The sequence below is a fragment of the Gossypium hirsutum genome, chromosome A12, assembly GCF_007990345.1.
Source record: "Gossypium hirsutum isolate 1008001.06 chromosome A12, Gossypium_hirsutum_v2.1, whole genome shotgun sequence".
Lineage (NCBI taxonomy): Eukaryota > Viridiplantae > Streptophyta > Magnoliopsida > Malvales > Malvaceae > Gossypium > Gossypium hirsutum.
This window is the reverse complement of record NC_053435.1, coordinates 78,051,035-78,076,386: the sequence shown is the minus strand read 5'-3', so window position 1 is coordinate 78,076,386 and position 25,352 is coordinate 78,051,035. Positions and strand designations below refer to the sequence as shown.

At 36.5% G+C, this 25,352-nt stretch overlaps 4 protein-coding genes and 1 long non-coding RNA gene across 6 annotated transcripts; 2 read left to right on the top strand and 3 right to left on the bottom strand.

Moving 5' to 3' along the window:
- Positions 1 to 645: 645 nt before the first annotated feature.
- Positions 646 to 2,756, bottom strand: LOC107945588 (ras-related protein RABH1b). Its single transcript, XM_016879643.2, has 6 exons — positions 2,597 to 2,756; positions 2,351 to 2,421; positions 1,958 to 2,046; positions 1,649 to 1,760; positions 1,429 to 1,519; positions 646 to 1,123 (listed from the first exon to the last, which is right to left on the bottom strand). The coding sequence occupies exons 1-6, from the start codon at positions 2,711 to 2,713 to the stop codon at positions 977 to 979; spliced, it is 627 nt and encodes a 208-aa protein (XP_016735132.2). The 5' UTR covers positions 2,714 to 2,756; the 3' UTR covers positions 646 to 976.
- A 1,262-nt stretch (positions 2,757 to 4,018) lies between these two features.
- Positions 4,019 to 7,455, top strand: LOC121210876 (protein TRIGALACTOSYLDIACYLGLYCEROL 4, chloroplastic). Its single transcript, XM_041082737.1, has 5 exons — positions 4,019 to 4,546; positions 4,783 to 5,032; positions 5,531 to 5,912; positions 6,285 to 6,577; positions 6,961 to 7,455. Exons 1-5 carry the CDS (start codon positions 4,275 to 4,277, stop codon positions 7,156 to 7,158), a joined length of 1,395 nt encoding a protein of 464 aa, XP_040938671.1. The 5' UTR covers positions 4,019 to 4,274; the 3' UTR covers positions 7,159 to 7,455.
- A 53-nt stretch (positions 7,456 to 7,508) lies between these two features.
- On the bottom strand, positions 7,509 to 9,890 carry LOC121210877 (E3 ubiquitin-protein ligase ATL4). The gene has a single exon (XM_041082738.1). It carries the CDS (start codon positions 8,997 to 8,999, stop codon positions 7,905 to 7,907), a length of 1,095 nt encoding a protein of 364 aa, XP_040938672.1. The 5' UTR covers positions 9,000 to 9,890; the 3' UTR covers positions 7,509 to 7,904.
- Positions 9,891 to 13,916: 4,026 nt separating this feature from the next.
- On the top strand, positions 13,917 to 21,583 carry LOC107945584 (eukaryotic translation initiation factor 4G). Of its 2 annotated transcripts, none has more exons than XM_016879639.2 (10): positions 13,917 to 14,233; positions 14,307 to 14,545; positions 14,710 to 14,843; positions 14,946 to 15,095; positions 15,255 to 15,322; positions 15,412 to 15,468; positions 15,841 to 17,280; positions 17,362 to 20,477; positions 20,759 to 20,953; positions 21,050 to 21,583. In XM_016879639.2, exons 2-10 carry the CDS (start codon positions 14,367 to 14,369, stop codon positions 21,378 to 21,380), a joined length of 5,670 nt encoding a protein of 1,889 aa, XP_016735128.2. In that variant the 5' UTR covers positions 13,917 to 14,233; positions 14,307 to 14,366; the 3' UTR covers positions 21,381 to 21,583. The 2 variants fall into 2 exon arrangements, with proteins under 2 accessions (XP_016735128.2, XP_016735129.2); XM_016879640.2 differs by having other exon boundaries at positions 13,933 to 14,233; positions 15,258 to 15,322.
- Positions 21,584 to 21,940: 357 nt separating this feature from the next.
- LOC107945585 (uncharacterized) lies at positions 21,941 to 24,025 on the bottom strand. The gene is made up of 5 exons (XR_005906152.1): positions 23,616 to 24,025; positions 23,472 to 23,529; positions 23,044 to 23,118; positions 22,696 to 22,830; positions 21,941 to 22,380 (listed from the first exon to the last, which is right to left on the bottom strand). It is a non-coding gene; the product is annotated as an uncharacterized lncRNA (long non-coding RNA).
- Positions 24,026 to 25,352: the final 1,327 nt, after the last annotated feature.

Genomic DNA, 25,352 nt, shown 5'->3' with positions numbered 1-25,352 from the left:
AAAATAACTTAATAAAAAAATTGAATTTGAGAATTTTTAATATCAAGTGCTTCTAGCTCTTTTTGTCATGTATGTTTGGTTTTTGTTTTCACGTAACAGTGTTCAAATTTTAAAATTAAAATTTATTTGCTATACTTGGAATAGTTAGTAAAAAATAAAGTCTCAAACTTTGAAAGTTTGAGTTTGACTTTCATCATTTACAACTTATAATTATAACGTATGAATCTTGGCTTCATCATGTACATATGCGATGTATACAACGTATTTGATTATTTTCAAATTAGTTCTATTTTTCATCACATTGGTTGAATTTTATATTATAATTTTAAAGCTTATCTGTTTTAAAGTAACTGCAAAACATAACAAAAAGACTAACTATTTTTTTTTGTCATTCATTAGGAATTAAAGAACCTTTCAAAAAGATACATTAAAAAGTATTATAGACTAATATATTTTAGATCAAAATCTAATATATATAATTATCTAATTCCTACTACTATCTATATACCTCAAAATTTTTAAATTGAAAGATAACATGCATTTAAGTACATTTGAACCAATGTCTTGTTACATCAACAATAGTACGAACAAAACTAAATACGAACAAAACTAAAGCTTAATCTATATATATTGGAAGAAGGAAAAAAATGGAATAGTGCATCAACCATTACTGACAAGGAAAATCGCTTAAAGTGAAGCTAATAATATTCTTTACATAGTCAAGAGCAAAGCAAATCCACTATTAATTTAAATAAGCAAAATCAAACTGGCATACTTGCTTGAGATCACAAGAACCCTACTCATATATGACTGGTTAGGACTTAGGACTAGCCTAACTACCATACCAATATCTTCTCTCTCAAGTTATATGCTCAAATATTCGACCAAACCCAGTGCTTCAAAACAAGATTTCTTACATACACTTAGTAGGATCATGGAAGCACAAAAGAAATGCTGAGATGAATAATTTTGGGTATTAGCAGGCACATCCTCCTGACTCTTGTTGTGACTGCGATCCATTTGAATTGCTCGACTTAAGATTCACATCCACCATGTCTTCATGCTTTGTTGAAGATAGTGTTTCCATTCCAGGCAATGCAGCTGCAATCTTCCGAAATAGAGCCTGTAAAATGTGATCAACAGAAAGAGTGAGAGAAGCCAATACATTGCTAACCAATGCTGCGGGGAGGAGAGAAAACAAATCTTAATATCAGCTAATGGTGCAATATTTGTCATGTTGGACTGGAGATGCATGCACAAACAAGATGTAAAAAAACTGATCAAACCATCAGTCACTCCTCAATATTATCCCAAAACAACAATGCAGTCCTAAGCACAACAATGTTCTTCAGCAACAGATACAATAAATTTAATATTTCTAGGAATATATATACATGATGATAGGTTACCAATTGTTTACCACTTTACCTTGATATTGAAACCAGCCTTGGCACTAGCTTCAATAAACATAACATTGATGTCACGAGCCTTGGCTTCTCCTTCCTCCACCGAGACTTGCCTGTTGAACCAGCCACCGAATACACAACAGTGAAGTAATGATCACAAACTAATGCCTGAGGCAATTGGAAACTAGAAAGGAAGGCAACCAATCTTATTTTCTTCAACAATAAAGATGAAATAACATTACCTTTTGTCCACAAGATCTGTTTTGTTCCCCACAAGCATAATGATAACGTCACTTCCCCGTTCAGCCCGCACCTCTTCAATCCAATTTGAAGTATTTAAGAAGGACTGCCTGCCTACATCATCAAAATTAGAAGTTGGTAAAACTTCACCCCACTTTTACGAACAATTAACTAAACAGGAATAAATCAACGAGATTGCATTTTAGAAATTGGCAATGTCCTACAGAAACATGCATAAAACACAATAGCTTGAACAAGCAAACATACAATGAGATAGTGAAAGAAGAAAACAGAGTGAAATGATACCATACTTGCTACATCATAGACAATGACTGCCACCGAGGAATCCCTAATGTAGCTTGGTATAAGACTCCTGAACCTTTCCTGCCCTGCAGTATCCCTGTAATAAAGATCAAAGATGCCACTCTTTTCAAACATGAAACTTTAAAAAAAAAAAAAAAAAGAAGCAAAACTCTATCCCCCACAAACATTTGAAACCAAAATTTCCAACTAACACAATGACACCTTATGAAGTTAATCCAAAATTCAAGTAGCAATAGTGATTCCATGCTAAAACAAGATACTTGATACATACAAGGAAAAAGAGGCAGAATCTAAAGTGGGTATACATTAGCACGCTAAGTTAAGATAAACCCATAAAAGTTGAAAATACAATAGGTTAAGATGAACAATAACAGACTCACCAAAGCTGCAATCGAACAGTTCGATCTTCAAGGTACATTGTTTTGGATAGAAAGTCGATACCAATGGTAGCCTGGTAAATAAAAAAGAGACAAATTTCAGAAATGGGAGCAAACAAGATCTTAAAAGAACATGGAAGTTAGGCAATCTAAATCGCAACCAAATAAAGGTATGATCAGATCCAAGGCGGATCGTAAAAATACATGAAAGGGCAATGAGAGGAGTATAATAAAAAGAAAGAAAAACACCTGGTAATTGTTATCGAATTTATCATACATGAAGCGACTGATGATACTGGTCTTCCCCACAGATTGATCCCCCAAGAAAACCAGCTTGTATTTCGCCAGAGCTGAAATAGGAGCCATGGTGATTGAGAGAGACGCGAAAATGATCTCCAGACATTACTATTTATTTCATAAATTATAAATTAATTTTTTTAAAACATTTTATTTTGTTTTTAAAAGAAATAATACATGTTTTATTTATATGATAATAAAACAAAACAGACAAATGTGTTTAACAATTTTACCTTAAAGAATGTAAAATTGTCTAATGCACTAAACTTTATATGATAATAAAATAAAATCAAGGTTATTCACAAGGATGGTGCTATGCTTATTTCTTTCCGGGAAGGTCCACCCAAATTTGCCACAGTCCCACCCCATAGCCATCATCTCTTACAACATTACCTGCTGTATGTTCGGAGCCATTGAATATGGTTCCCACGATGGACATTTTGGAACTCATTATTAATGAGGCTTCTTTCTGCCTCAAGACAACCACTCAATGCATACCAACATCACTCATGTCCTCCCTGTTTCCACTGCTCTAAAATAATTCCCTCGGACACATTTGTTACATGGACCAGATCACTCATTTGGGCTCAAAGTTGTCATAAAAATAGAAGGATTTAGAGAAAAAATTATAAATCTGAAAAATGAATTTAGACAAAAAAATATAACCCATTTTCTAAACGAGATGGACTTCAGGTAAAATTTTTTGCTTAGGTCCGACCCAAATTTGCCTTATATTTTCACTGTTATTTGTTGTTGTTTTGCTGTCATCTATTATTATATTGCTACTAGTTTGTTATTATTATTTGAATATTATATAATTCTTGTTTATTATTTTTTGTTATTATTTGCTTGATAAGTTGCAATTATTATCTTAGTGTTATTTAAGTATAAAACTTTTTTTAATATTTTTTTAATTTGTTGGAAAACATTTATTTTAATATTTGTAGTGTATTTGATGTATTATATTTTTTAAATTTGTTTTTATATAAAAACAAATCTAATATGGGTAAGTTGGATTAGGCTTGGGTTTAGCATTTTTTATTTGGACTAGACTTGGGGCAAAATTTAGCTCTATTTTTCGAGCCAAGTCAAGGTCTAAAAAATGAATCTAAAATTTTGCATTGACCCGATCCGGCCATAATCAGGTCTAATTGAAACATCATTTTTATAAAAAAAATAAAATAGATTCGAATATTAGCAACTCAACTCTCATAATTAAAATATCTAAATTCAAATATCATCCAAATCCTAAAAAAGTAGCACAAATATTCAAATATTTAGAATGATAAACATGTAGTAGGGGATATGATGAATTGTTGACTAGCAATTTAATTACTATATAACAAAATATTGAGGCATATTTTTCTTTTACCAAAAATGAAATTGAATTTCCAGAATAAGAAGCTTTGCTGGGCCAGCATCTTAAACAGAAACAGAAGCAAAAACGCCCTTAAACCCTTACTCACCTTGAAATTATAACCCTTCCTCAAAGCGCTAAACATAAGGCCAAAACACCCCAAAAACCCTTTTATGTACTCTCATCATCTCAAAATGCCACAAAAACAGCTCAGATAAGGCAAAACACCAAACCTCCAACCCCAAGTAGTCAAGCGCAAAAGTTTAGCCAAAAATGGCGAACCTGGAATCGGCAATAGACTCTGCATTTTGGGATCAGAGCATATCCTCCCCACAGACTTTGGATGGCTCGGCCAAGTCAGTTCCAGGTGAGCCTTTTCCTTTAGATGGAGCTCGAGCCAGCAAAGCCCTTCGAATTCAGCAGCTTTCATTTCTCAGAAATGGCTTCCCTTTGGGTATCATTCCTTCAGTATCTCCTCCTTCTCAGAAAGACTTGGGCTCTTTCTCTCTTCAGACTCTCTTGCTTAGGCCTTCCACTTCTAACTGGTATTCCCTTCCCTCTCTTGGGTTTCTACCCTTTTTTTTTTCTCTATTTTGTCTAGCAAAAGGTAAGATTTTTATGTGGTTGTTGGAAAAATCGTGGTTAGTATGAAAATTGGGGGCGGGGGTTAACATCGATTTAGTTGCATAAAGTTGTTCTCTTGCTACAAACTTGTTCACTTTAGTTCTCAAATGCTGTGCTTTATGCCTCAAAAAACACTATTTATCTTTTGCACATATAGGTGGTTTGGGTTAATTGGTCAGTTTAGGCCAAAGAAGCTTATTTCAGCTATTAAAACGGAACTTCAGAGTGCTGATGAGTTGGAGCTCCCTGTTTTCCGGGATGCAGCCAAGCATTTTCTTGACAAGTCACTGTATTCAGTTGCATTGGCCACACAGCTTTCCTTGTCTCCTTCTACATCCCTATTGTGGAGCACGGAGCGACAAGGCGAGAAGAAAGGTTATCGCAACAAGTTTAAGATTTATCACCAGGCAGGCAATTCAACTCCATTCACCTTCATATGTTCCCTTGAAAACATCATGCACGCATTCATTTTTTCCATTTTTACCTTTATATATTAGTGAACTCTGCTAAGTTTCAAAGTTTTGCAAGTTTCCAGACAGTTATTGCATAGGAATATTGGTTTGCTGCTGGGATACTTCATGCATGATAAAGTATTGTTTCAATTTTTCTTTATTATATTTGTGTTGGACTTTTAATTGGGTGAATTTAAGAGTCATATGGCTAGTAGCATAAACAAGTATATAAGAATTAGTGCCAGATATGGAACTTTAAATCCAAATTCTAGTTGTTTGTGTTCAAAACACGAAATAAGTTCTGCAAATTGAATTCTCAAGCCTACTTTTGATTCAGAAGCTTAAAGTTTTGATGTTGTCTACACTCATAATGTCAAATCTTTCTGGTTGCATGATGGTGAATGAGAGTTTTTTAACCTACATGTTTATGGCACCACTTGTGTGTATTTACAGCTTCCTGATCACGATATCACATTAGATGCTGCATGGCCTGAGCTTTTTATGGACCATAAAGGAAAATATTGGGAGGTTCCAGAATCAATATCCTTAGACATGTCTTCTCTTCCTTCTGACTCGGGGTTGCAATATCATTTTGGCATACACAAAAACAGTGGCCATCCCCAGGCTTTCAATGCACTTGACGGTGAGGCACCTTCTGCTTTAATGCCAGGGTTATGCGCAAAGGCTGCATTTTCCTATCAGAAGAGGAAGGATATTTGGAGGCAAAAGGAGACAAAAGAGGATCTTATCATAAAGACAGACAAAGGTTCATATTGGCGACCATCATATGATGTTCGTCTTAGAGAACCCCATGCTGCTATATCTGGAATTATAGGTATGTTTTCTGTATTGCAGGGTATGGTTTTTTTACTTTTCTTGCTTGACTTTCCCAACTTGCCCTCTAGTGATCTTGTCAATTTTTGCACTCAATGCAGTAATACTAGTAGTACCAATACCACCATTTTATGGTATCCTCTTCTATTGCTTTAGATCATATTATATTTTAGATTATGCTATCAGACCAAAACCTTGAAGGAAATCGGTATTCCTTCGTTATTGCTTGCTTGTTGGAAGAGCCAACAGCATCGAGAAACAAGTTATTCAGACTAGTGATTCCAAAAGTTTCATTTTTTTGCTACTTTTGGTTTGTTTTGGAGAAGGCTTCTTTTTTGAGTTATTGTTTTCTTCCTTCTTAATCTTATTCTAGGAGGCACATGTGCGGCCTGGTTTGGGAAAGGCTCCAGAAATGTTGAATCACAGAGCGAGGATAACATACCTACAACCAATAACAAGAGAAGTCCTTTGAGTGCGGATTTCTTCGGTTCAGCTTGCTATACTTTTCAGCATGGGCAGTTTCGTAAGCTATATTTCGATCTAACTCGAGTTGATGCTCGTTTGGACTTATCTTCACTCTCATCTTTTGCCAAAAGAATTTTCCAGAGTTCTAGTGCAAACAAATCTCTATCATCCCCCAGACTAAATTTGATATTTCAACAACAGGTAATTTTGTCCATACCCCTTGCTTGATTGTTACTCTTTTTCTTTCTTTTTAAATGAAAACATGGCATTGATAGTGGATTTTATTAGCTGTTTTTGGTCACAAGTTTCTTGCATACTCTTATGGAGTTCTTGATGAACAAGCTTTAGAATTGAACACGTTAGCACGTATTAACCTGGTTCGTGTCAGTTGAGATGTACTTTTGAAAGGGAATTTATAGAGGGGCCTCATGAACTGTTACGGGAGGTCGATGAAATGATGATTCAATTGCAAGTTTCTAGGAAACTGTTGAAACCAATATTGGATTAAGTTAATTATTGCATACAGATCTCACATGGCATGGTATATATTTACTTAAAAGAGTTCCACATTTTGGGATATGCAGGTTGCAGGGCCAATAGTGTTTCGAGTGGATTCAAAGTTGCTGCTCGATTCTAAAGCTGGGAAACTAGGCCCTCATATCGAAGATGTCATATACAGCTTGAGCTACTCGTTGAGGCTTCTGCGTTCCGGAAAAGTTGTAGCTTGGTATTCTCCAAAGAGGAAGGAAGGGATGATAGAATTGCGCCTTTTCGAATTTTAACTCATCTTCTGTCATCCTATCATTGTTTTTGTTCAGAATTTCTTTTTCTAATCATATGATTATCCTAGTTAGAGGCTGATGTGAAATCTTGCAGCTGAATTTACAGCTTCATTTCCCTTTTTTTGCCCAATTCCCATGTTTTGTAGGCCTTTATGGAGCTTCATAGTTAATCCCAAATCCAAACCCTGCATGTTAAGTTTGTCTTCTCCCTTTTATATTCAACAATTGAGCCTGCGGGAGCGAGATGGTCAGGTGGTATCTGGTTGTTCAGTTCCAGTAGGCACTATTTTCTTCTAATGGTCTCATTCATACATTACTTTTAATGAAGCAATTGAATATCGAAAATCAGATTCGGAATTTCTAAAATTAAATTTAATAATAATACGGATAACATAAGTCTTCAATTTGGTTACTACAGGTTTGTCTTGGAACTTGATTTCCCATAAGGTTTTGACGGTCAAAAGCAATTTTAACGCATTGTCTACTAAAATATCACCGTGGATTACATTCTGTTGAAACTATTTGTATTCTTTCAACTACTTTATTTAATATTTACAGCGGGATATAATGGTAAAAAGGAGGCAGGCAACACTCAAAAAATTTGCTATGTCCACTCCATTTCTGAACATTAACTCTCTGTCGTAAGTTTCATTAGGAACAGAGTGGAAGGAGCAAAAATAGTGTGATTGTGTGAAGTAACTGGTCAAACCGTGAAAGCTGAAAATGCAGAAATGCCGTTACCTACGTCATACCCCTGAGAACCAACGAAATATTTCACTGATCTCCTCACCTATGCAATTGGCTTCCACGTCACAATCTTCCGTGGCGCCGGAGATTTCGCTTCGGCGACTGCTTCCGGTGAAGAACCTACCTGAGCTGCAAAACGACATGGTACGAGACGATAAGGAAGAAGATAGCCTATCCACGTAGTCCTTAAGCCAACTCCTCTCATTAGCAACTTCCCCGGCGAGGCTCGCTTCCAAAGCTGGCTCAGCTCCTCCAAGTTCTTCCTTATCGGACAAGTTTCTCCGATGCGTTTGATTCCTAGTAATCTCTGATTCTTCCTCCACGATATAATCGAAAGAGCCAACGGAATAAGATCTTCCCCGTTCAACAGATTCGGAGCCTGGTTGACGGCCACTGATGGAGCCAATCTCCAGCCGGAAACTGTCGCTGCCGCCAGCCCCGATCACGGCGGATACGTTAGAAAACTGAAGCGAAAGCTTTATGAGATCGGAATCGGAAGCTAAGAGAGGTGAGCGACATAGAGGGCAAGTTTTGTTTGAAGTGAGCCAAGTATCAATGCATTGAGCATGGAACGCATGGCAACAAAGAGGGAGAAGCCTGAGTTGATCCATCGGTTTAAATTTGGACAAACAAACCGCGCAATCTCCGGAAACGGTTGAATCCTTGTTGGTGCGGCTAGTAATTGAAGAGAATGTGAACAAAGGAAGCGAATCAAGCAACGAAGTTGTCGGTGGTGATGATTGTTCGGGACTGACACGGTGGGCAGAAGAAGCGGTGATAGTGGACGTAGATGAAGGAGAGAGGTGACGCAAGCAACGGCGATTGAGGTGGCGAAGGAGAAGACAAATACATACGGAAACAATCACCGTAATGGAAAATATAGAAACTATTATAATTATACTCGGCTTCACGTTCTCAGTCGAAGAAGAAGAAGGATGCGAGGGTAAAGTGGCATTATTTTCGGCTGCCGTGACAGCTCCTCCCATAACGCCTAACAACGCAGGTGGCGAAGCCATCGATGACGCCGCCAACAAAAAAGAAAAGCTAGTAACAAAAGAAGGAAGGTTGTTGAAGTAGATGAGGATGAAGTGCATGTGACGTGTAGTAACTAGGGTCGTATGGACAGCGACTAAGAGATGAGTGGAGATGAAGAAGGCGTTGTTGGGTTATAGTAAAATGGAGGGAGGACTGTAAGAGAGATATCAGATCAGAGCATTAAATTGGTTCAAACTGGCAAAATCAAGGAAGGAGGGAAGTAAATGCTCTTTGGCGCAGATTTTAAAGGTTGTGTCGTCGAAGCCAGACAAAACCCCCCAAAATTAAAGACCCTTTCACCAAACACCTCGCCCATTTTGCATTTTAAACTCAACTAGCCACCCAACATTATCCTTTTTACTTTTTACTTTTGCTCGACTAAACTGAAACCTAACAAGCCACAACAAGAAAGCAAACCCTTTATTCTATTACTCCAATAAAACGCCTAGCTATGGCTCTCTATCTGATCACTGTATATCATTCAAAAATAATATAGCATCACTCACACACACCACAGCACCTCTATGATTACATCCATAATTAATAATAATATACACTTAACATATATACTTGTAGGATCTCGCGTGTGCCTGCCCTGCCATCGCTTCGCTTCCTGCACACTCTTGGCATGCTCCTAAAGTAGCATTCCCTTCAAGGTTAGCCTTTCCATTTTTTTTTTCAATTAATATATATAATATTGTTTTCACTCATCACATTTTGACTAACATTTCCAACTCTTGCATGAATATATACTGCAAAGGAAAACGAGGTTAAATTGATCAAAGTTATTGGAAAATTACAAGCCTACATTTTTAGTCTTAAAAGTCAACCAGATTTTATCTCACTTACACAGCAGCAGGCAAGGGAAAGGCTTTTACTTTGGCTAATTCATATTTATCCAAATATATACATACGTGTATGAGGTTTCGTGCTGCAATATTATTTCTCCACCTTGTTAGATAAACTATTTCTTTCTTTTTTTGTTTTTCTTTATTCCTTAGTTTCAATGCTCAAACTCCACGAACCTGCTGATTAGTAATAGTGTTGCTATGTCGTTGAAGAGAGTTTCTTGGTATTTGCAGCAAAGTCAACTTCCATTTTTTTAATGTGAAGGGAAAATACAAAGCAAGTTGCATTTCATTCCTTAAAAAAAAAAATTCAAAGCCACGAATCGGAAAGATTAGGTCTTAATATATATACAGTTGGTGTATTATTAATAATAATATTATTAAGCTGCTTTTAAAGGAAGGGAAATTAAGACAAGGACAGCGGTCTTGTTGGAAAGCACAGAGCGCCATGTATTACCCCCCACAACATTAATAAACATTTGGATGGAACACCCAGCGACCAATCTCTTTTCTTTAACCCATAGCTAAGTGTGAGTAAATTCTGATGTGGCCTCGGCTCTTAAAAGCATATACGACGATTGATGTTAATTATAGAACAAGTATGTGGTTTCTCTTCTTCCAACACTACATATTCCCGCTTCCGAGGAAATAGAGTGGTGTAATATAAGATTATTTTTTGTCAACTACTACATAAATTAACTTTTAATCTGTGTATTTTTAATGTAGAAGAATCGTAAGTTAAAATAGTATTATTTTTTTATTTATGAGTTAGAAAAAAACTATAAATAATAAAACTATAAGTAATTTTAAACCATGTTTTTCTTTATTTTTAAGGTTTAGGAGAAAACAAGTTGCGAAGCAAAAGGAGTGTATTAGTTTAATAACTGAATATGGGATACAGTCAGCGAAGAACAATATTCAAACATATATGTAATTTCAGTCATACACGCTGTGATGTAGTAATAATTTACAAAATCCCACACACCAAGAAATTTCGGCCTCCCCTCCTTTAAACTTACACTCTATTCTATTGCTTTCTTGTTTCCTAGTGTAGATAGTTACATTTCATTTTCCATCTCCTTGTCTTATGTATTCTCCAAATTCTTCTTTGACTACCTGGTCAAAGGAGCCCAAATCTGCTGATTTAGCTATTATACTAACATGAAACAACCAGAGGTCGCAATTTTCATTATGTTTTTTTTTTCTATTTATCTTTCTTTTTATTTAGGGTTATTCACATGTTGTTAAGACTAATTATTTTTGTTGAGTATTTTTTTTCTATATTCCTTAAATAGTTCTCTATTTAATATGATATAAGTACTATTCATTGATATAACATATTAGATAAGTTTCATGCATATTAACATGTATCCTACTCTAGACCTAACATATGTTTATGCGGTCTCATATGCGATCTCACGTGTGGCTTCGAAGGAGAATGTAGGTACCCATCCTGCAAACACCTATCATTATGCGAGCTCGGTTTGCAAACTCGATGCACGAACTCGATAGAATCCGGCCCAATCCCATTTGGATTTTGGACCAATGACGGCAAGTATCATAACAATTTTATATTAATATTATTCTAAAATCAAGTTGATTTTACATAGACACCAAATCACATAAAATTTCAGATTAATCCTTATCCAACCCCAAGTGGTTAAGGCCAACAAGCGTGCTTGAGCTTAAACTTGTTTTCATATCATTATGGGATGACCATACATCAAGTTCAATTTACAACATTACATTTTTAATCAAATTCAAATTTATTAAATAAAAATATCTCTCGGGTCTTTCTCATTTTCGATGTTGAGGATTGGTCTCTCTCAAAAAAAGAAGAAGATCAATTGTACATGACTTTAATTGATTTAATTATAAATTTAGCTCTTAATGTTTATATAATTTGTGTAAATGTTGAAAGCTAAATTTGTTAAATCAAGACAAAAATTGATAGAATTTGTAAACTTTGAAGGTAAAAATTGTTACTATACCAATAAAAAAATTTGGGGTTTTTACCTAAATAATATAAAAAAAAATTATTGAAATAGGATAAGGCCACCATTAAATATCAATATAGGCAGAATGAATAGTGCACCCATAGTGCCACCTAAGCAATCGACGGCATCCCCCTTGCCACTGATGATTGAAGCAATTATTGAGTTTAAAAAAAATAATTTTTTTTATGGTGCCACCTGAGTAATCGGCAACACCCGTATCTAATACCCAAAGAATACACAGTATTTTATACATGTAGAACGTAAAAAAATAATTATTTTTTAATGGAATATTTTAACATTAATTTTTTATTAAACTGAAAAAAATTAAATAAACGGGTGTTGGAACCTAAACCCACGATCGATGAGTCACATCAGTGGCAGACTGTCTTATTTAAGTTACGATGAAAAACATTAAGATTATGATTAATTGTATAAATAATGAAAAACATTAAAGTTATGATTAATTTTCCTTAATTTCTCACTTTTGATTTTGATAGAAATTAAATTGTTATGATTTTTTGAGAGGGACTAAAGTGATGTTTTTACCAATTTATTTTTATGGCTTCAATAATCTTACGTCTTATTTAGAGGGCACGTATGATATTGATAGACCCCAAAGTAAAGCCTAGAACCAAACAAGTCCATAAAACAAACATTGAAGAATTGACTAAAGCCCACGAGCACAAGACCGAAAAAGGGCCAAGTGTACCATCCAACATGAAATGCCCATCCCTGTTTTGAAAAAGGATGGAAAGGAAACACCATATAGCTGAATCCGGCAACGGATCTTCGCCACCCGATTACCGGAAAACTTCACAGATTAATACAGTGATGCAGTTAACTTCAGAGAATGAGCGAAGGTCTTTCCCTTTACTGTCCCGACTCCTGGTTTATGAGTCTAAATAGTTTTTCTTATTGCAGATGAGTGTTCTAAAAGCTCCAATAGGATGTGTTGTATTTATTAAGTCCAGGGCAATTTAATATTTAATATCCATTAACCCCAACTTGGTTTGTGCAAAAAGTTGATGGTGAGGCGAATTTTAGACTCGTTTTTTAGTTCGTCTGGACTCTAAAAATAGGATTTAAATTTTATTCAAATTTAGATTGGATAAAAAATATTAAAATCTGAGCTCGGCTTAGTTCATCCGTATTAAATTTTTTATAATTTTATTTTTATATAAAAATAAAATTTAAAAATATAATACATTAAATACACTAAAAAAATTAAAATAAATATTTCTTAATAAATTAAAAAATATATTTATATTTAAATAACACTAAAATAAGTCTAATTTAACAAGTAACTGCATTTAAAATAATAGAAAAATTAACAATAAAATAATAATTATACAACATTCAAATAATAACAAAAAAATAATAAAAATATTTTTTTTTACAAATTCGGGTTAGACTAAGTTGAAAAAACTTACCCAAGACTTAATCTATTTAGAAAATGAGTCTCATTTTTTTATCTAAACTCATTTTTTAAACTTATATTTTTATTTAAATCTTCTCACTTTTCGGATAAAAATTTGGGCGCACCATACGTAATAAAAAAGGTTATTAATTCTCAGTTTCGACCAAAAGAATCCCCACGCAAACATAAAATGCAGTCTCATTTATGTATGTTATGTTTGCGGCTGACTTGGGAATGTGTTTCTACTTTCATTTTAGTGTAAATTATAAAAATAGTTATTTTTATTTGTTTTAGATTATAATTTAGTTATTTATATTTAAAATGTTACGTTTTAATTATTTATGTTATCGTTTTATTACAATTGGACATCTAAATTGGTATTTAAAATCCATTTAGACTACCACGTAGAATCACTGTTAGGGAAGTAATGGAGCTTAACGATAAAATGACTACTTCATAATAAAATAATAACATAAGTGACTAAATGTAAAATTTTAAACATAAGTGACTAAAATATAATTTGAGATAAATAAAAATGACTATTTTTATAATTTTTCATTTTTACACTACAAAATCTGAAATAAAATTTGAAACAAAGCATTAACCAATGCCTGCCCACAAATATATTTGTATGTGAAAATAAAAACATTAGGAAAATCCGAATAATAATAAAAAGTAGTAATACAAATAAAATAAATAGGGAAGAAAGAAGAAAGAAGACGTCGGTGAAAAGAGCAGTATAAAAGAGAGGGCAGTTAAAAGTATCGGAAATCTCTCGCACTTGAAAACTCAAAAACGAGTTGTTTTCTGTTTTTCACCTCCCACTGTTTTTCACCTCCTAAAACTTCCGACTTTTTGACCATATTCCTCTTCCCAGTAACTCTCTCTTTTTTAATTTGGCTTATCTTTCTTTCTCTTTCTCTTTCTCTTTCTATTTATTTTAAAAAATAAAGCTTTTTTCATCTTCTACGACTAGCCATTAAAAGAAACCCTAATTCTCTTTCTCTCTGCAAACTCTTTGGAGTTCACAGGTACTGTCTTTTGCTGTTTGATCTTATTGCTGTTTCTTTAATTTCATGGATTTTGCGATCTGTTTGGATGCAGAGATAAAAAGAAGGTAAACAAAAAAAAAAGGAGGGCAATAGGTGGAATCAAGTGTGGGATATGTCCTTCAATCAATCTAGGTCGGATAAAAGCGAGCAACAATACCGAAAATCCGGGCGATCAGCCAGTTTTAATCAACAGCGGTCCTCCTCAGGCGTTTACAGTAAGGGCGCTGGCGGCGGCCCTGCCCCCTCGCGGTCTCCTTCATCTTCTTCTTCTTCTTTATCTTCCAATCGAAGGTAATAACAACTGATCATCATGCTTTGCGCTTTTCAGTTTGTTTTGCTGTGTCTCTTTCCGTTTTGATTGCCAGATTATTTAGGGTTCATAGGATTAAGGTTTTCTAGGCAATTCCATGATTTCGTGATTTTATTTTGCTGTTCGCTTGGTAATCGTACAATAGTCTTAAGAAGTCTAACAATGCACAAGGAGGGCAATACCGGTTAAATTCACTGGCCGCGAACTCTACCGAGTCTAGTAATACTTCTGCTGCCCGCACCAAACAAAATGGCGCTCATTTACAACCCCAGCTACAGGGTATGATTTAAATTTCTTAAACTTGCTTAGCTTTATAGGTTTACAGTTGAAGAAACGTGATTATATTTATGTTATTTGCATTTGCCTTTATTTTTCTCATAGGAGCATCAGATGCATCGATTGCAAGCAATGCTGCCCAGCCTGTTCAATCACCCATCATCCAGAATAGCACTCGAGCTGTTTCAAAAGCTCCAACTTCTCAACCACCCACCATAATTTCCGACAGTGGTCTCCCTACAACCGCTGGAAAGGGTATGTTTTTATTGCGCTTGTGTACTAAGCTTATAGGATCAAATTTGCTTTAGTAAGGTAATACTATTGGCTGTTTGTTTACTTGATAGTGTTTCTAGTTAGCTTTAAGCTGATGCAACTACTTTCATGTTTTTGTTGTTTCTGATGGATTAACACCAGAAGATCCATCCAAAGCATTCTCTTTACAGTTTGGGTCCATAACTCCTGGTTTCATGAATGGAATGCAGGTATCGTACTATTGTCATCTTGGCATTCCTTCTTTTACCATTCAAAAACTTGTTTCTAACAGCATATGTCTTGTTCTCATTTGAATCAGATTCCAGCTAGAACTAGCTCAGCACCCCCAAATTTGGATGAACAGAAACGTAATCAGGTTTGTCTCTTATCATAAACTGTACAATATAACGTTTTTGTTTTTTTCCTTTTTAAAAACTTTTAAAGTTAAGAGGTTATTGGATCATTTAATCTACTGAATGATTGTCATTCTTTGTTTATTTTAAACTTTGAAGAAACATGTAAGTTAAGATGCATAAAACTGAAAGATCTCTTCCTTCTGCTCACTGTGGTTACATTTTCGAATGTTAAGAGACAGATCCTATAGAACTGAAGAAAAATACGAATAAGACCTGTTTGGGACCATGTTAATTGTTGGTCTCTCATGTTTATACATTAGATGCCTTTTAACTGATATTGTTTTGGACGTTTAGGGATTAACTTATATTTAAATGAAATTTTTTATCTGCAGGCACGCCATGATTCTTCTTTTAAATCTGTTCCGAATTTGCCGACTCCCATTCCTAAACAGCAGCTACCAAGAAAGGATTCAGTTGCAACTGAGCAATCTAGTTTTGGGGAGGCTCATCCAGTGCCCAAGATAAAAAAAGATGCACAACCCTCTGCTGTACCCCCTGTGAACCAGACACAGAAGCCGTCTCCTCTTAATATACCCATGACATCTATGCAGATGCCATTTCATCACCAGCCTCAGGTTTCCATTCAATATGGCGGGCCTAATCCACAAATTCAGTCTCAAAGTGTTACTGCTAGTTCAATGCAAATGCCTATCCATATCCCCTTAGCTATGGGAAATGGACCTCAGGTGCAGCAGCAAGTCTTTGTTGCAGGTCTTCAGGCTCTTCCATTGCCACCTCAAGGGATGACGCATCAGGGTGGGGGCTTAAGTTTCACGCCACCCATAGGTGGCCAGCTTACGCCACAATTGGGCAACTTGGGGATGGGCATTGCCCCTCAGTATTCTCAACAGCAAGGTGGAAAGTTTGGTGTTACACGTAAAACCACTCCTGTCAAGATTACTCACCCTGATACTCATGAAGAATTAAGGCTTGATAAACGAACAGATATACGTGCAGATGGTGGTTCATCAGTTCCAAGGTCTCATCCTAACATGCCTTCTCAATCCCAGCCAATTCCTTCCTTTGCACCATCTCATTCAATCAATTACTATTCCAATTCCTATAGTACCAATTCCGTATATTATCCGCCACCAAGTTCACTGCCATTGGCTAGTAGCCAGATAGCACCCAATGCCCAAGGACCGAGATTTAACTATCCTGTTAGCCAGGGTCATCAAAACATTTCTTTCATGAATTCAGCGGCTGCCCCTGGTTCATTGGCAGTTAATAAATCTGTCAATCATGCTCATGGCACTTCAGAATCAGTGAATGTGGATACTGTACGTGATGCACAAAATGTTATATCCTTTGCTACCTCAGGTTCAACACAGGTGACAGTTAAGCCAGCTACTGTTTCTGCTGGGGAGAAGTTTGAAGATTCCTCTTTTTCAAGTATCTTGCCTTCTACTGAAAAGGCTGGGTTGCTAAAACACTCTATGCCAGCTTGTGAGGTTAGTTTGTCTCAGGCTCAAAGGGATTTGGATACTTTCCCGGAAAGCTCTGTACAACAGCCAAAACTTGGTAATGAATCCTTAACATCCGAGTCATTACCAGCTGCAGCTAAACAATCTGGTGGAGTTCCAGCGACTAACTTGGATGAGAGCCAGCCATCTAGTTGTGTATCTTCTGCTTCAGATTCCACATCCAAGGAGTCTACGCCAGTTTTTGCCAGTAATGAAGGCAAGAAGAGGGAGGGATTGAGTAGGTCAAACTCTATAAAAAATTATCAGAAGAAACCAGTACAAGAAGGACAAATTCAGCCACCAGTTCAGGTATCTTCCTTGTCTTTTTTTTTTTTGTTGCACTTACTATGTTACAGTTTTCATTTCTTTATCTGACACATTTCTGTACAGTCTACATCAACATCCTACTTGGGTACCAACCCTGCAGAATATGGTTTTTCCTCAGAAAGTGCCGTCACTGAAGCTCTAGAGGCTAAAAAGGCTTTAACATCATTAGCAGCTGCTGATGTTTTGTCACAATCTACCAGGGAATTTCCAACCATTAATGAGGCTTTGCCTTCGTCCTTAGACCCGAAGACAGAGAGCAAAATAGAAGGCTTAAACTCTGTTTCTTCTGAAGTTTCTGGTACTGGCAGTAAACTTGATAGCTTTGACCTTGTCAAGCATGCTAAGTTTGATGGTTCTTCCAAGCTGGATGAACTACCAAGGTCTGAAATTAGTGGAATTAGTGATGAAGAGGAAAAACATTTACCAGAAGAGCACTTAAAAGACAGCGTTAGCCTTGAGATTTCTTCTCAACCGGTTCCCTTGAAATCTACGGAGCTTAAATCTGATCAGGACTCTGCTTCAAAGGTAGTAGCTACCGACAATGTTGTTCATACCCAAGGAACTGAGCACAGGGTACTAAATGAAGATTTGAGTGGCAAGGTAGAAAATGTGGAAGTCAGTGATAGTAAGGATATCTCGACCTCTAGAATTGCTGACTCTACTGATATCGAAGGTAGTCATGTTACTAAATCTGGCATATTGGACCAGCAGTCTGCATCTGTCCCATCTCCTGATCTCTTAGAGTCAAGTTCAAATTATGAAGGGGAAGGTGTTCTGTTACCTAGTTCAAAGGACAAACCAGCGTCACAACTTAGTAGGACAAAGAGTACTATAACTAGTGGGAAGCAAAAAAGAAGAGAAATTCTTCAGAAAGCAGATGCTGCCGGGACAACTTCCGATCTCTATATGGCGTATAAAGGTCCCGAGGAAAAGAAAGAGACTGTCGCACCTTCAGCAAGTGCGGAAACCAGTTCTGTTGGTGTGAATTTGAAGCAGACATCTCATGAGGCCCTTCAGGTGGATTCCATAGAAAGAGAGAAAATTACACAGAGTAAAGCTGAACTCGATGATTGGGAAGATGCTGCTGACATATCTACACCGAACTTAGAAACTTCAGACATTGACGAAAAGGCTCATGGAGGTGTACCAAGTCATGAGGAAGATGGAAGTGGGAATATAACGAAGAAGTATTCCCGAGATTTCCTTCTTAAGTTTGCTGGACAATTTACTGATCTTCCACAGGGATTTGATATTGCTTCTGATATTGCAGTGGCCTTGATGGCTGCAAATGTCAATGCATCTCATGCTGTTGATCATGATTCATACGCTAGTCCTGGAAGAAAATTAGATAGGCAATCCAGTGGATCTCGATTCGATCGCCGTGCTAGTGGAATTGTTGATGATGACAGATGGATTAGACCACCTGGTTCTTTTGGCCCTGGAAGGGATCTGCGACTTGATCTTGGTTATGGTGCTGTTGCAGGTTTTCGGCCTGTCCAAGGAGGTAACTTTGGTGTTCTAAGGCACCCATGGGCGCAAACACCTCTTCCATATCTCGGAGGGGTCCCTGGTGGACCAATGCCGCATATGAGTCCACATGGAGGGATGCAACACAGTGGTCCTGATGCTGACAGGTGGCATCGTGGTGTTATGTATCAGCAGAAGGGTTTAATTCCCTCTCCACAGACTCTATTGCAGACAATGCACAGAGCTGAAAGGAAGTATCAAGTGGGTAAAGTGACTGATGAGGAAGAAGCCAAGCAAAGGCAGCTGAAGGCCATTTTGAACAAGCTAACTCCTCAAAATTTTGAGAAACTCTTTGAGCAAGTAAAAGCTGTTAACATTGACAATGCAGTTACACTCACTGGTGTCATCTCACAGATCTTTGACAAAGCTTTGATGGAGCCTACTTTTTGTGAAATGTATGCAAACTTCTGCCAGTGTCTGGCTGGGGAGTTGCCTGATTTTATCAAAAACAATGAAAAGATAACTTTCAAGAGATTGCTGCTGAACAAGTGCCAGGAGGAATTTGAGAGAGGGGAGAGAGAGCAAGAAGAAGCAAATAAAATAGAGGAAGAGGGTGAGGCTAAGCTGTCTGAGGAGGAAAGAGAGGAGAAGAGAATCAAGGCTCGAAGACGAATGTTAGGTAACATTAGACTTATTGGGGAGTTGTACAAGAAGAAAATGTTAACTGAGAGAATAATGCATGAATGCATCAAGAAACTACTTGGTGAATATGAGAATCCTGATGAGGAAGATGTTGAGGCATTGTGCAAATTAATGAGTACGATTGGAGAAATGATTGACCATCCTAAGGCAAAAGTGCATATGGATGCTTATTTTGAGAGGATGGCGAAGTTGTCGAACAATATGAAATTGTCTTCTAGGATCAGGTTCATGTTGAAGGATGCTATTGATCTGAGAAAGAATAAATGGCAGCAGAGGAGGAAAGTTGAAGGGCCTAAAAAGATTGAGGAAGTGCACAGAGATGCTGCTCAAGAGCGACAAGCACAATCCGGTAGGCTTGCTCGTGGTCCTGGCTTCAATGCTACTGCAAGAAGAGCACCCATGGATTTTAGTCCACGAGGGTCAATGTTATCTTCTCCAGGTTCTCAAATGGGTAGTTTCCGGGGGCTGCAGGGTCAACCCCATGGTTTTGGGGCTCAGGATGTTCGCATGGATGACAGACAGTCTTTGGAGTCTAGGACTCTATCGGTTCCCTTGCCTCAAAGACCAACTTGTGACGATTCTATTACTTTGGGCCCCCAGGGTGGCCTTGGTAGAGGGATGTCTTTTAGAGGACCACCTGTAATGTCCAGTACTCCCTTAGCTAATATTTCTCCAATTTCTGGAGATTCAAGAACTGCTGGATCAAATGGTTTTAGTTCTGGATCAGAGCGAATGACTTATGGTCCTAGAGAGGATCTCATGCCCAGATTTGGAACTGATAGGTTTGCACTAACAGCTGCTTATGAGCAGCCGAGTTCCCAGGAACGGGGCATGAATTTTGGTAATAGGGACTCGAGGACCCCGGATTGCAGCTTTGTTAGACCTCTTGCAGCTTCACCTTCCACACAAGCCCAATCATCTGGTTTCAGTCAAAATATTCCTCCTGAAAAGGGCTGGTCTGAGGAGCGCCTGCGTAATATGTCCATGGAGGCAATTAAAGAATTTTACAGGTATCCTCTTGGCTCATTTGATTTTAGAGTTTGTTATATTAGACTTGTTTCCCATAAGAAGATGTATATATATGTGCGAACGCATAAATTTGACCTTAGAATGGTCTTTTGCTCAGAGTATGATAGTAATATGATATTGATGGGTTGATTTAAAATACAAGTAGTGAGTGTTAAATGGTAAATTTTAAAGAGTTATGCTGCATATCTATATTTGCTGTCGGTAGTTGTTACCTGATTACTTTTATGAAGTAATTGGCAATTTTGTGTCATAATTGAAACAGCGCTAGAGATGAGAAAGAAGTTGTTTTGTGCATCAAAGATTTGAATTCTACAAGCTTCCATCCAACAATGATTGCACTATGGGTAACGGACTGTTTTGAGAGAAAAGACATGGAACGTGATCTTTTGGCAAAGCTACTTGTCAACCTGACAAGGTCCCATGATGGTGTATTGAGCCAGGCTGAACTTGTTAAAGGGTAAGAGGATCATTTAAGACTATAAAACCATCTTACTGTAATGATTGATTATAATAACATTTTGAAGTGATGATATTGATGTTGTGTTATATTCAGGTTTGAATCTGTCCTGAGTACATTGGAGGATGCTGTGAACGATGCGCCAAAAGCTCCAGAATTTCTGGGACGTATTTTTGGGAAAATGGTAGTGGAAAATGTGATAAGTATGAAGGAGATAGGGCGGTTAATACTGGAGGGTGGGGAGGAAGCAGGGCAGATAGTGGAAATAGGGCTGGGCGGGGATGTAATGGGTAGCACCTTGGGGATGATTAAAACGGAGAAAGGAGAAAGTGTGTTGAATGAAATTAGAGGTAGCTCCTGTTTGCGGCTGGAGGACTTTCGGCCTTCGCATCCTAACAGATCAAGGATTTTAGAAACTTTTTTTTAATTTAGAACATAGCGAGTGGAGTGAATAGTGATGCTCCCTTTGGTTTTGTTATAAGAAAATTCATGTCTGGCCTAGCCTAGCCTAGCCTAGCCTTGGGTTCTTGTCAAGTTCCAAGCTTCTTTGCTATGTTTGAACATTATTATTATCTTGCAAATATTCACTTCACAAAAATTATGAAAAGACTATCGCTACCAATTGGCTAACTCTTTAGTCGGCAAGATACAGTAATTAAACAACACTTAGTACATGTCTATATTTATTCCAACATTTAAATGTATTCATTAACAATCTTAATTTTTATTATTTTAAATAGCCTTTCTATCAACGGTAAGGCTTTTCAGGAAAATTGAATGATTTTTTGGAGTGGTATCTTTTTTGATGTTTGAATGCTTTTGTGTACAACATTATTCATTAGTTGGTTTTTTTTCTTGAAATTATTTTACAATGAAAATGTTTTCTGAGCTGAAAAAGATATTTAAGTATTAATTATAAATCAGGAAATAATATTAATTTGAGAAGTTTTGTTTCATAATCAATCTAAAATAATTAATTCGTTCATGGATATCTAAAATTGTTTTATATAAACAAAGTCATTAGTCCTACAATTAGACAGACAAAAGCAAAGGAAAACATTAAACTATGAGACTCAAGGCCATAGGAAAGTATTGTCATCTCTTCCGGCAGCTATAGCCTTTTCAATTATCTTCCTTTTGACTCTAGTGTTCTTGAGCTTTGAAGAGGAAACTTTTAGTATCCTCCATAATCAGCATTAGGCTCCAATGAATACGAACAACGTAGTTCGTAAATATTTTTCTTAGCATTCCATCTCTTTTCCATATACAACATAGGGTAAAGCCTCTTCAAGAAGTCTCTAGCAGGGTTTCTCTACTAGTAATGAGCTTAACTTCCCTGCTCCCCTTGCCCGTGATAGATTTACTTCTTCAGTAGAGGTCCTGACCACCAGAAGTTTGAAAACGTATAGCATTCCCATTCTTAAAGCCTGCATTTTTTTCAAGCCATGACAACAATGTAAGGGGTTTTCAGCATCATAACCAGAAGTGTCTCTTTATATATTTACAACTTTATATATTTTTTAGGCAAAAAAATGGTAAAATTTAGGCACCTAATTACATAGTCGTAACGAAAAAGACCATCAAACTCATGCCATTAGTTGAAAATATATAAAAGACAATCTTCTTATGTTCTCAAGTTTCAAATTCAATCACTAGATACTTAGGTCCTTTGCCTCATGCATTATATTTTTGTTAATACAAAGCACAAAATAAGAAAAGAGGTATAACAAAGTGAAGCTCACATTGATAAGCTTGAAGAAGATGGCAAACTGCTATAGTAACTAATGCAAAGTTTTATTGCAATTTTTGGTAACATCCATAAGCATGCCATATTTCCAAGATTTTCTGATATACATTGGCAGCAACGGTATAGTCACCTGCCCAAATAAGAAGCTTTCCCTATCAACTTAAAGTCAAAGAATATAGTTTCATAAGAAAAGGAAAGCAGAACAACAACTCCTGAAGAAATTATGTTCAATCTTACACAACACAGATAAATTTTGTATAGACAAACATTTGTGCAGACGCTAGTTAAAATATCAACATTTATATAATCTTAACGAGTAGGAAATATAAGCTTCAGAAAATACCTATATTTGTAACTTCTTTTCTACCGTTGACATACCTATATCTGTAACTTCTTTTCCACCATTCACACAAAGAACCTAAGAAAATGTTCAGATCCCACAAAGTAAGCAGTTGAAGTAGACATATCCTACATCTTTGCTCTTTTCATTGCCAAACATTTGACATTCATGTCAATCTCCCCTTTGTTTAGCAGTACTAGCAAGCATTCTCATGTTTATCACTAATATATATAATACATGGGATCATGGAAGATTATTCATTATCCAATTAAGTACTAAGCTGCCAAGCAACAGATATTAAAGCAGAGCAGCAAGCCATAAATAGATTAAATCCAACTTTTCAGTTTTCACTTCTCTATTTCTATATATTAATAAATTCCACAAACATACACATGAAAAATGTTGGAAAGTTAAAAGAGGAAAGAGCAAACCAGGGTTTGGGCCGTGACACAAATTTATTCGCCAAATTTGAGCTAAGTCCCAAGCAATCTGAAGAGACATTTGGGAAGCAATTAGGTAAAAGAAGGGGGAAAAAAGAAAAAGAAGATATCAAAGATGGGGGGAGAAAAAGTTACCGAAGAGAATGAGGGAATGGCAGAGGAGGCGTGGACGAAGAAAAGCATGTAAAACCCCTTACAGAAAAAGTCACCGGTTTTCCGTAGACTTATAAAATCTTTTGACTGAGTTGATTTTCTTGAATGAAACAGACGGAGCCTAAAATGCCCAGTCAATTTCGCTCTGTACAATAATTTAGCTGCTTAAGCCCATTCTTAGTGAAATTGTCTCTTTCTTATCAAAATTGATGGAAGATAAATTAACGGCAACTTTATTTTGACGTCGGAATTAAAGATCAAAGGGAAAGGAAGCATAGGGGCTTTAAAATTAGACGTGAATAAGACATTTGTACAACCAATTCTTCAAAATAACGGGTTTGAGGGAAAGTGGATTGCGTTAAAGTCGAGAAAATAGGAAAGAAGAAAGGAAGAAAAAGTTGGAGAATAAAAAACAGAATCAATTGATAAAATGAGAATTAAAGTGCAAGTTTTTTCATTTTTGGACTAAATTACCAAAAAAAAATTATTTTTTTAAATTAAGGAAATATATCGAATTTAAAAATTTCAGGAATGGATCTTTTTTGATAAAGCGCTTAGGGAAAATTCAAAAAAAGGCTTTCAGTTGGAAGCGCTTTTCCTGTCTGACTAGTAAAACGCTTTCAATAGGAAGCGTTAATGAAAAACGCGTCCAGCTTAGCACATTCTCTCCCCACCTCAATGGTTACTTCTAACGACTATTTTAAATAGTCATTGCCCCCTCAATGGTCATTGCCCTCCCAACATTTAAAAAAAAAGAAAAGAAAGAACTATAAACCCCCTACTAATTTCTCACAACATTCTCTCAAAAATCTCTCAAATTCTCTCTTAATTTTTTTTACTAAAATTTAATTTCTATCTAAATTCTATTTTTTATTAATATTTTCAAGAAATATTTTTTTGTTAAAATTATTTCATGTTCTATATAATTAACAATGGCTAGATCTCTAATCCGTCTTGATAACAAGCATATCTTCATCAATCAATTGCAAATGGTAAGAATAAATTTTAATATTGTTTGATTTTTTATTTCATTGTTATATTTTGACTTAATATTTTTTTATTTTTTATGTAAATAGGCGGAAGATCGAATTTTACAATGCCATATTCATAATCTACCCGATCTTCTATCACCGTTGATCGAACCATACTTGAGGGAAGCCAGTTTTTGGCACCTGGCCCTTGTAGGTCAGGGACGTAAGTTGGACATGAAACTCATAAGCGCGTTGGTGGAAAGGGGGAGACCCGAGACGCACACATTCCATCTTCTATGAGGCGAGTGTACTATCACTCTAGAGGACGTGCATTTACAGTTGGGGTTACCCGTTGACGGGTCGGTAGTCATCGGGTTTGTTTAGTCTGCTAATTGGGGAGATGTATGAAGTGGTATTTTGGGTGCGGCTCTGGAGACGATTTACAGAGGTCGGATCGAAATGGCTTGGATACAAAAAAATTCCATGGGGCTGGATAAGGATTCAACTGAAGTCCGAAGAGAACGATACACTTGGGCATACATCATTCAAATCATCGGGGATATCTTGATGCCGGATAAGTCACGAAACCTCGTCCATCTAAGGTGACTACTGAAACTCATTGATTTTAGAGGAATGAGCGAACTTAGTTGGAGGTACGTTGTGTTGGCGACCTTGTATCGGAAGATGTGTCGGGAGAACTAGGAAAAATCAAAATTGGTGGTTGCCTTTTAGTACTACAATTATGGGC

Excerpts from the sequence above, each read along its gene's own strand:
- LOC107945588 (XM_016879643.2), bottom strand. The coding sequence starts at position 2,713 with ATGGCTCCTATTTCAGCTCTGGCGAAATACAAGCTGGTTTTCTTGGGG. Across the intron at positions 2,422-2,596 it reads AATTCGATAACAATTACCAG|GCTACCATTGGTATCGACTT; the intron begins GTGTTTTTCTTT and ends TTTATTTACCAG. Across the intron at positions 2,047-2,350 it reads ACTGTTCGATTGCAGCTTTG|GGATACTGCAGGGCAGGAAA; the intron begins GTGAGTCTGTTA and ends TCTTTATTACAG.
- LOC121210876 (XM_041082737.1), top strand. The coding sequence starts at position 4,275 with ATGGCGAACCTGGAATCGGCAATAGACTCTGCATTTTGGGATCAGAGC. Across the intron at positions 5,033-5,530 it reads AGTTTAAGATTTATCACCAG|CTTCCTGATCACGATATCAC; the intron begins GCAGGCAATTCA and ends GTGTATTTACAG. Across the intron at positions 6,578-6,960 it reads ATTTGATATTTCAACAACAG|GTTGCAGGGCCAATAGTGTT; the intron begins GTAATTTTGTCC and ends TGGGATATGCAG.
- LOC121210877 (XM_041082738.1), bottom strand. The coding sequence starts at position 8,999 with ATGCACTTCATCCTCATCTACTTCAACAACCTTCCTTCTTTTGTTACT.
- LOC107945584 (XM_016879639.2), top strand. The coding sequence starts at position 14,367 with ATGTCCTTCAATCAATCTAGGTCGGATAAAAGCGAGCAACAATACCGA. Across the intron at positions 14,844-14,945 it reads TTTACAACCCCAGCTACAGG|GAGCATCAGATGCATCGATT; the intron begins GTATGATTTAAA and ends TTTTTCTCATAG. Across the intron at positions 17,281-17,361 it reads AAATTCAGCCACCAGTTCAG|TCTACATCAACATCCTACTT; the intron begins GTATCTTCCTTG and ends ATTTCTGTACAG.